Source organism: Helianthus annuus, chromosome 14, assembly GCF_002127325.2.
Source record: "Helianthus annuus cultivar XRQ/B chromosome 14, HanXRQr2.0-SUNRISE, whole genome shotgun sequence".
NCBI lineage: Eukaryota > Viridiplantae > Streptophyta > Magnoliopsida > Asterales > Asteraceae > Helianthus > Helianthus annuus.
The window spans coordinates 29931416-29940594 of NC_035446.2; the positions used below are offsets into that span (position 1 = coordinate 29931416).

At 39.1% G+C, this 9179-nt stretch overlaps 1 protein-coding gene and 1 long non-coding RNA gene across 2 annotated transcripts; both read left to right on the forward strand.

The window, feature by feature from the left end:
- Positions 1-1114: 1114 nt before the first annotated feature.
- On the forward strand, positions 1115-6604 carry LOC110908412 (organelle RRM domain-containing protein 6, chloroplastic). The gene is made up of 4 exons (XM_022153351.2): positions 1115-1520; positions 5853-5921; positions 6034-6140; positions 6381-6604. The coding sequence occupies exons 1-4, from the start codon at positions 1250-1252 to the stop codon at positions 6471-6473; spliced, it is 540 nt and encodes a 179-aa protein (XP_022009043.1). The 5' UTR covers positions 1115-1249; the 3' UTR covers positions 6474-6604.
- LOC118486425 lies at positions 1531-4097 on the forward strand. Its single transcript, XR_004879041.1, has 2 exons — positions 1531-1933; positions 2073-4097. It is a non-coding gene; the product is annotated as an uncharacterized LOC118486425 (long non-coding RNA).
- Positions 6605-9179: the final 2575 nt, after the last annotated feature.

Genomic DNA, 9179 nt, shown 5'->3' on the forward strand with positions numbered 1-9179 from the left:
TGTTTCGTTTTATTATAGTCGTCATGATCAACTACTGCAGAGTGATCTTCGTGACTTGAAGTTGTACCCAAATCTTCGATCTCTTCCAAGATCAAATTTCTTCGTTTTCCATGATTATGAAACCTCGTTTCGTGAGGTGGTCAAACCTTTATAAAAGTAGAAAAAAAAAATAAAACAGTAACAACTAACAAAGATTGAAGAACAAAAGAAGAAAGTGTCCCTCTTTGTTACCAAGCATGTCATCTGAAATAATTAATAGGACATTATTGTTCAACAGGATTTGCTTCTGGTGATCTCTGTTAAACTTCTTCCGGATTTTCCTGTACATTCGTGTGTTGCAGTTTGGAAAGATGACCGAATAGAGATCTGAATAACCGATACAGAAACCGCACTTTTTGCACTGGCAGAACTCCTCTAGTTGAAATATATTTCAGCCAACATATGATACATGGTAAAAGCGCTTCATTAGACAATCTGGGATTATGTTCCGTTTTGTCATAGATAGTGATGAGAATATTTATAAGGCTTTCTTGAAAAGTATATTTAATATCGAATGCGATATTGTTGAATCTCTTGCTACAGCTCTATACATTGATTGTGGACTTAACTTGCAACATACATGGATGGTTTGTTCACGTTCAATAAGATTCCGTAATTATATTTAACAATGTATGAGGCGTGTTAGAAGGACGAAAAGCAACTTGATATACAATACCAGAGGAATGGCGAGTGTTTGAAAATGCAAAACACTACAGGTTTCATCCAACATTTAAATAATATTGGCAAACCAACAAAAAAAGTAACTTGTTACTTGATAAATTAATAACACTAATATATATGTTTTATAAAAATAAAATAACTTTAAATTATATATGTTTTATAAAAATAAAACAAAAATCTACAACCTTTCAACAAAAAAACACAACCAAATACAATCAAACAACAAACTAACAACTATTTTTTCACCAAAACCATACTTTTTGTCCTAAAAATAAACTGTCAGACCAAAACGTCCTGCTTTGACCAAAACGAGGCGTTTTGGTACGAGATCATTAGACAAGGACTGACATGCTCGGCTTTTATCTGTTGATTTTAACCTAAAACGTCCCACTTTTTTTGGGTGTGTGAATAAAGTGGGTGTGCGAATAGCCCGTGCCTTATTTTGGGTGCGTGAATAGACCAAGTGGGTGTGCGTATAGCCCGGGACTTGACAAGTTTTCCTATCCGTTTTCAAAATACAGGTGCAACCATGGCTGGTACCTTCAACCATATGCCTTGCTCTTCAACATCTCCGTCGCCGTCGTCGGTGACGGTGGCTAGGAGCGGTGGTTTATCAACACCATCCTTCTCATGCCGTACACCAATTAATCATCATCGTCCGTACTCCACTTCATCTTCTAGGTTATCAATTTCATCATCCAGTAAAAAAAATCGCCTTCAAATTCTCGCATGCTCTTCTCCTTCACAGCCGCAAAAGACCGCTACTAACTTCACATCCTCCACGAAGCTTTATGTCAGTGGTAAGCTCCGTTTACATTTCAAAAATTATTTCTCCGTTTTGTTATATTTTTAATGTTTACAAAGATGTTATTGTTTCGAAAGTGACGAGAGTATGTTTAATTTGGGGGAAAATTGGATAGTTATATTATTAATTCAATTGTATGTAAACTTCAACAATTGTATTAGATTGTGATGATATCATTAAGGTTACATAAGAGGTGTTTATATAGAACAATCGAGTCACCTTCATCCTCGGGAACATATGGTGCTATAGATCAGCGATGTTAAAAGTGGCGGACACTTTATAATGTCCCGGGAGATCGATCTTGTACGCATTATCATTGATTCGTCGTAGAACATGGAAAGGTCCATCAGCCCGTGGTTGAAGCTTCCCTAAACGTCCCTGTGGAAAACTAAGTGACACAAGGAGACGGTATAGCACGAAACCCTACAAGATTTCTCGTTCGTTATCCGACACAAAGCCTGTTCGCTAAAAAATGCATAGAATTCTTTATCATACGTGCTATACCGTTTCCTTGTGTCACTTAGTTTTTCGCTAAAATATGAAATAGGACGTTCGTGTTGACTCAAAACGCCCCCAATGTCCACTCCCGAAGCATCACATTCGACATGAAAAACATGTTCAAAGTTTGGTAAGGCAAGAACGGTGCGTTGGTGACGACGGTTTTAAGAGCATCGAACGAGTGTTGGGCGGCGGAAGACCAAATTCCAGCTCAGAAACTCATTGTTGCACCCCCCTGCGCGCAGGTAGGACTTGTGGTAAAACATGTCATAAAACTACAATGGAGTAGTAAAGGCTTTACCTTATAAACAACCACTCACTTTGTTCCCACACCAATGTGGGACAAAGTATTTACCACATTTTGAGACTTTTATTCACACACCCAAAACTTACAACATATAAGTCCTAAACTTTTGCTAATAACTATTAGCTACATGATCTTAAATGGCATATATAATAGTTATTTTAATTTTATATGTGGAATCTTTATTTATTTTCAAAGCATAACATATTTTTTATATTTTTTTTTCTCTATGTGTGCTTTTCTTAAAAAAGCCCACGTTTTTTTTGCGCATTGCGCCTAGGCTCCGGGCAAGGCCGATGCGCCTCGCCTGCGCCTTGCGTCTTTGACAACATAGGCCTGATAGTTGGTCCGGAACCGTAACTGCTGTTGCTAGCACTTCAGAATCGAGTAAGTTCACGTTTGTGAAGATGCGGGATCTTATTTTGGGAGAGGATGCTCGACGTCGTGGTTCAGGTGAGTCTTCTAGTTCTTTGTTGAGCACAGAGGCCAGGGGAAGAAAAAATCAGCGGGAAAGTCGTCAGAGCAAGAGGAGTGTATCTAAGGCTCGAAAGGATGTGGTATGTTGGAATTGCAATGAAGTAGGATACTTTAGGAATCAGTGTTTGAAACAGAAGAAAGAAATAAACTCTGCAGGAGACCACAGTGATGACGATGATGCGTTAGTCTGTAGTGTAGAGAGCAGTGTGGATTCCTGGGTCATGGATTCTGGTGCTTCATTTCACGCTACCCACAACAGTGAAGCACTGCAGAATCTGAAAGAATGTGACTTTGGAAAGGGAAAATTGGCGAATGATGAGGTACTTAATGTTACCGGCATGGGTGACATTGTTTTGAAGACTTCAGACGGTTCGTGGACTTTAAGAGATGTCAGGATTATTCCAGGTCTGAAGAGTTTGTTGATTTAAGTTGGCCAGTTGGATGATCTGGGACATGAAGTTAAGTTCGAGAATGGACATTGGAAGGTTGTTAAAGGGAATATGGTCATGGCTCGTGAAAAGAAAAGAGGCTCATTATACATGGTCATATACCATTGGAAGGAAGTGACGTTCCAGTTCTCAAGAAAAACAAAGTCGAGCTCACAGAATCTCAGGGAGAGAAGAGGGTTTCCTTTACAAGAGAGAAACCTAGAGTTACAGGGAAGATTCGGGATGAACGAGTTTGGAAGTTCAAACCAGTCAAGGGACATCGTGACAGTGGGAGCGCAAGGCGTGTTTCAGTTACAGTTTCAGGCGACAGTGGGTTGAAAAGACTAGAATTCCAGATGGAAAAGTCCCTCCAGAGAATCAATCTCTTGCTAGTATTGGAGAGTGTGTGTTCTCGGGATTTCTCAGGATTCGGCAGTTCGTTTATGTGGGAGTCGGCCGGGACAAGAACGAGTCACAGGTTGTGACTGGTGAGTTGAGGCTCAGTGGGAGCTTCAACGTGCCTTCAGGTTAATTGTTGAGAAGGCTGCTGCAACTAGGTGGTAAAGGAAGATTACAAGATGTACAAATGTTGAAGACTATTGGGCGTTGTTCGAGCCTCCAAGTGGGAGATTGTTGGGCGAATTGGTGTGGAGGCCCGATCAAGGGAGGGCGACCGACCCTAACTTTGCATTGGCCCACACGTCTTTATTTGGCTATTAAGTTAGGGTTTTAATTTAGCTGGCCCTAGTTATCTCTATGTGGGCTTGGGCCTAACTTGGGGATCAAGTTTCCTAACCCTAGATTAGTCTCTATATAGTGATATTTCCTTGAGCACCTGAATAATAAAGAAACCCTAGTTGCAGTACAATGGACGTAGGTCGGTTGACCGAACCACTTTAAATCTTCGTGTCGTTTATTGCTTTCGTGTGTGTGTGTTCAGTTTCGTGTGTGTGTTCAATCCAAACGATCCTAACACCGGAAGCCGAGTAGTGGGTGGAGCGCAGGTGCTTGGTCGATGTTTAGCTAACAATTGTTTCTCCACCTGAAAAGCTAACCTGCAAACATCATTAAATGACCAATACAGTTGTAAGTGAACCACGTCGGAGATCTCGGATCGGAGTGCCCCTAAAAAAAGCAATAATCTGTTCTTCATCTTCATCGATACCGCAACGCATTATGCGTTCAGATTCTGCAATAAATTCTTCTATAGATAACAATTGTTGCCGCAAATTGCGATAATCTAAAAAAAAGTCTTGGCGGTGATTAACGGGCAAAAACTTTGATTACAACAACTACTTTATCTTGTCCCACGATTCCACCTTGTGTTTTCCCTCTCGATAGCGTTGGTTCTGCACATGTTCCCACCACAACGAAGCATGTTTTATTAATTTAATAGCAACGAGTTTTACCTTGAGATTGTCGGGAACATCCCGGAGGTCGAATATTCGTTCCACCGTTTGAAGCCAATCGATGGTCTGGTTGCATGTTGCCCTCGAATTCCGGAATCTCTGTACGAATACCCAAAGCACGACTGGGGTCCGACGGTGGTGGTGGCGGATCACGACGGCAGCGCCGGCCGAACACGTTTTGAAACCCGTTGTCCTCGTCGTCCCATATAACCGACTCTGTGGCGGAGTCATCTGCGTTGTGAAACTGATTGAGTTCAAGTTCACGAACCCGTTGTTGGAGACGTTCAATCTCAGCAATGTCTTGAGGATCACGTTGTACTTGACTGTTGCCTCCGGCGGCGAATCTACGGTGGTGATGACGACGATCTCTCCCTTGCGCAGTAACCCGAGTTCTGATTCCACTTGATACGGATTCGTATACGAGTGGACGCTAGAAACCCTAGCGTGATAAACTGTCTTCGGCCAACCGAACGACAAAGAACAAATATTGTTCAAGAAAATTCATATGCATTAAAACTGAACCATCCAATCAGGGATTACAATGTTTAAATAAGAAACTAGAAAACGGAATTCAAAATACGATAAACATAGAAAAGATAATTACTAAATTTAAAGAGATAAACATAAAAAAACTAAAAGATTGGATGGATGAGACTAGAGGGCTGGCAGCCTCTAGCCACGGCTCGATGGGCCTGGTGGCTCTTCGATTGGGCTCTGATCCGTATCATTGTTGTTGTATGTAAGCATAGAAACTGAAGAGATCTGATATAAAACTTCTTTCAGTCTTAGCTGTTTGAAAACCTCTAACAAACCACGGGACACCCTTGGTCCTATGTCAAGAGCTTTCTTATATGCTGCTTCAGCAAGTTATTCTTTAGTGTACTCATGGTAAGTGACATCCAACATCGTACAGAACCCGCTAAAGAGCAGCCAAAACAGCCCAAACGAGCCTGAATCGGATATAAATTGAACCTAATCCTTGTTTTCTCAGCCACATGCCAAGCAAAGGCTTATGTTTCCTTGTGTTGACCTGACTCACCTTTATTTGTTTATTATGCTTTTTTTTTTTTTTTTTTGTCTCGGGCATGCACTTTTATCTCGCTAGGCGACATGCGAGCTGAGCCCTGTGCCTTGAGTGCATCTTGCGCCTTTGACTATTTAGGTTCATTAATAATGAATAATGAATTGATTGAAATAGATTTGAATGTCAGGACTCTCATTTCGAACTTCAGAAGAAAGCTTGCGAAATGCTTTCCAGTCTTTTGGCCAGCTTATCGAAGGTACAAAATGGTGCCATTTATACTTTCATTTTAGTCCTTTACCATCGTATTATAAGTGAAATCCAGTAATATATGCACGTATAGCTGAATATAATAACGGATGAGTTTTCAGTAAATCTGGTGATGGATAAGATTGCTAATAGACCAAGAGGATTTGCCTTCCTTCGCTATGCAACAAAAGAGGAATCTGAAAAAGCCATCGAGGGTATGCATGGAAAGGTTAGTTTTTACTTTTTACCTTTTGAGCAATTTTCTTTTGCATCCTTTAACGTGTTTGACTTTGGTCCCTATCACTAACATAACGTTAGATGTGGCTGTTAAGTTGACCATTTTGGCCATTTCTTTGAAGTAGAACCATGTCGGATAAAACGATCAGCTTAACAGCCATATCTAACGAAGCTACCTTCGTGTATTTCTGAATTTTGTTTTTGGTTTTTGGTTTTGGTTTTGGTTTGGCAGTTCCTGGATGGCAGGGTTATATTTGTTGAATACGCGAAACCCAGGTCGCAGCTCAATCAAGGTGTTAAACAGGATTCAAAGCCATATCGATGAGCTTCTACGTGCACCCTTTATTTATTGTAAGCTTCTGTTTTTTGAACCCATTTTTTTCCTTAAATGTGTAAGATAGTTCATGAACATAACAAATATAAATATATGCATATTTTCTGAAATTTTTATAATAATAATAATAATACATAAATAGGAAAAGTGTAAATGACGGCTGGTTTTAAATTCCCAACTATTAAACCGCCAAAACTAAACCATGAACCAAAATGTACAATTTTAGAACTGGTCGACTTGCTCCAATTTGGATGGTTGTTTTGGTTCTAATCGTTTTTGGACACAGCTACAATGATAACCTTCTAATCGTTCTAATCATTTAATGTAATATATGATTACAAATAATACATTTAGGTTTTAAAAATAGTCTTTAAGTCAACTATAATTACCAATGGATTGAATCGGCTGTGTTACTGGACTGATTGATCGGATCAGTTGAACCGGATCGTCAATATTAGTTTAAAATTTTAATAATACAAAAAAAAAAAAATACCATAATTTAAAGCCCATATGTTTCTTTTGACCTACTAGTTACTTCATATTATGTTTTTGACCCTACTAAATCGCCGCCTCTTAAAGCATTCACATCTCATTCCTTATCCCCGTCCCTATAATTTAACAAAGAAGATACAAGCTTTTGTTACTTCCTTTAAGCCCAAGTCAGAAAAGACACAAGCTTTTTCACAGATGATTGTTTCATGCTAATGGACACGACCGACAACACAAAGCGTTGCGACTAGTAGCAATTGCAGCCTTTCTAGCGGTCTCAGCTGCCAAAGTTTGACCCAAAAAGTCAACTAGCCAATCTTTTTAAAAGTCAAAATATGTGAAATTCAAATTCAACTTTTGTAGATTTGACCCACAGAGTCAAAATTTGTCAATTAGTACTAAGAAAGATGTTACCTGATGTGCACAACCAGCCACTCTTTGCAAAAGTCAAAACATGTGGAACTCAAATTCAGTTAAATTTTACGTTCACATACCCGCCGTTTATATTGAAGATTAGTTCTGGTGATTTAATTATTTGAATCAAACTGTGATGAGCTTTAAAGCGGTCCAACCACCACTACTGGTCAACTGGTCCAACCGTTGGCCACCAACAACCATCAGGACAAATTAGAAATGGATCAAAAGTGTGCAACAGACAACCCGTGACCGTGATGATGATTCCCGATTGGGTCTCGAAAACAATAATACCTGTGTTGTACCCGTCCGCTGGGACGTGTTCCTAAAATTTATTACATTCAAACTGTACATTGAAGATCTTGATAACAGTTATCCAACTCGGATGAGTAGGCACAAGAGTTGGTTAATTCCCATACATCGAAACTTGTAAGAATATTTACATCTGACGAAGAATTTTCCATTGGAAGTGAAATTACAATCTTTGAGAAATAAGAACAAACATATAATGCAAATTTAGAACCAAAAGATTTAGAGATTTCATGCATAAGGATATATCATTGTTCATTATAAGATTTATAACAAATCTTATTAATAACCACTTATAACTTAAAACACGAGAGGTTTATAATCATTAACCAATTGTAGGCCCCCGGGGAGTTTAACTATACAAGCCCATTAATGTTAACAAAATATTAATAAGTTTGCCACCACATTCTATTAGTCCCATGTAGAGATGGGCATTTCGGGTTTTTTCTTATACCCGGAACTAGTTCCTAACAGGACCCGGTTCCTGTATGAGTGTGGGTGGAACCGGTTCTTGAAGGAATCAGGTCCAGTTCCTAACCGGTTTAAGTTCAATAATAGTGGAACTACTAACCGATTCCGGGTAGGGTTGTAACCAGTTCCTCTGAAGAACCGGTTCCATTGGGTAACTAAATAAAATCACTGCCATCAAACAGTAGGAATCGGTTCTTTTAAAAAAAATACCTTAATTTGAATAAAAACTTACATATTAAAAAAAGAGAAAAATGCAATTTGCGTCCCTGTGGTATGTGTCAAACATCAACCTGAGCCCCTAAATTCATTTTTTGGTTTTTTGAGCCCCTGACCTTATAAATTCATAACAGTCTGAGTCCTTCCGTCTGTTTGACTGTTTGACAATTGTGAAATGTCCTTTATACCCTTAATGATACACACATATAATCCCTAATTCCCTAAATTGATCAAACTGATTCATAAGACAACTGATCTCATACGAACCCTAACCCTAATTCCCAAATCGACCGATCCAACCTGATCTATTGTGAAGATGTCTCAAAAATCCGCTGCAAGCTCCAACAAGAAATCATCTCAGGGTGGGGAAGCTTCTCAATTCCTGTGTTCATGTGGTGCAGTGACTTGGTAAAAGGTTTCAAAGACTGAAGCTAATCCAAATCGACGCTTCTTATGCTGTGTAAGTTAAAATTATAGAAGAAAGATTGAAGTTAATTATATGGCTATTTCCTGATTGATGTGTTTTTACAGAAGAAAGATTGTGGTTTTATACGGTGGGCTGATACACCTTCATCTCCACCTTCATATTCATGCTCTGGTTGTGAGAAGGTAATACCCGTATTGTTAAGGAGCATGGAAAACAAAGATGATTTGGCAATTAAGAAAGCTAAGGAAGTGATGTTTTTGAAGATGTGTTTATTGTTTACTTGGTTAATGATTGTGGTGGTTTATGTGTATTTTTAGTTTAATGTAGTGAATGTTGGTTATGTGTCTTTTTTTGGTGAATGTAATGAATGT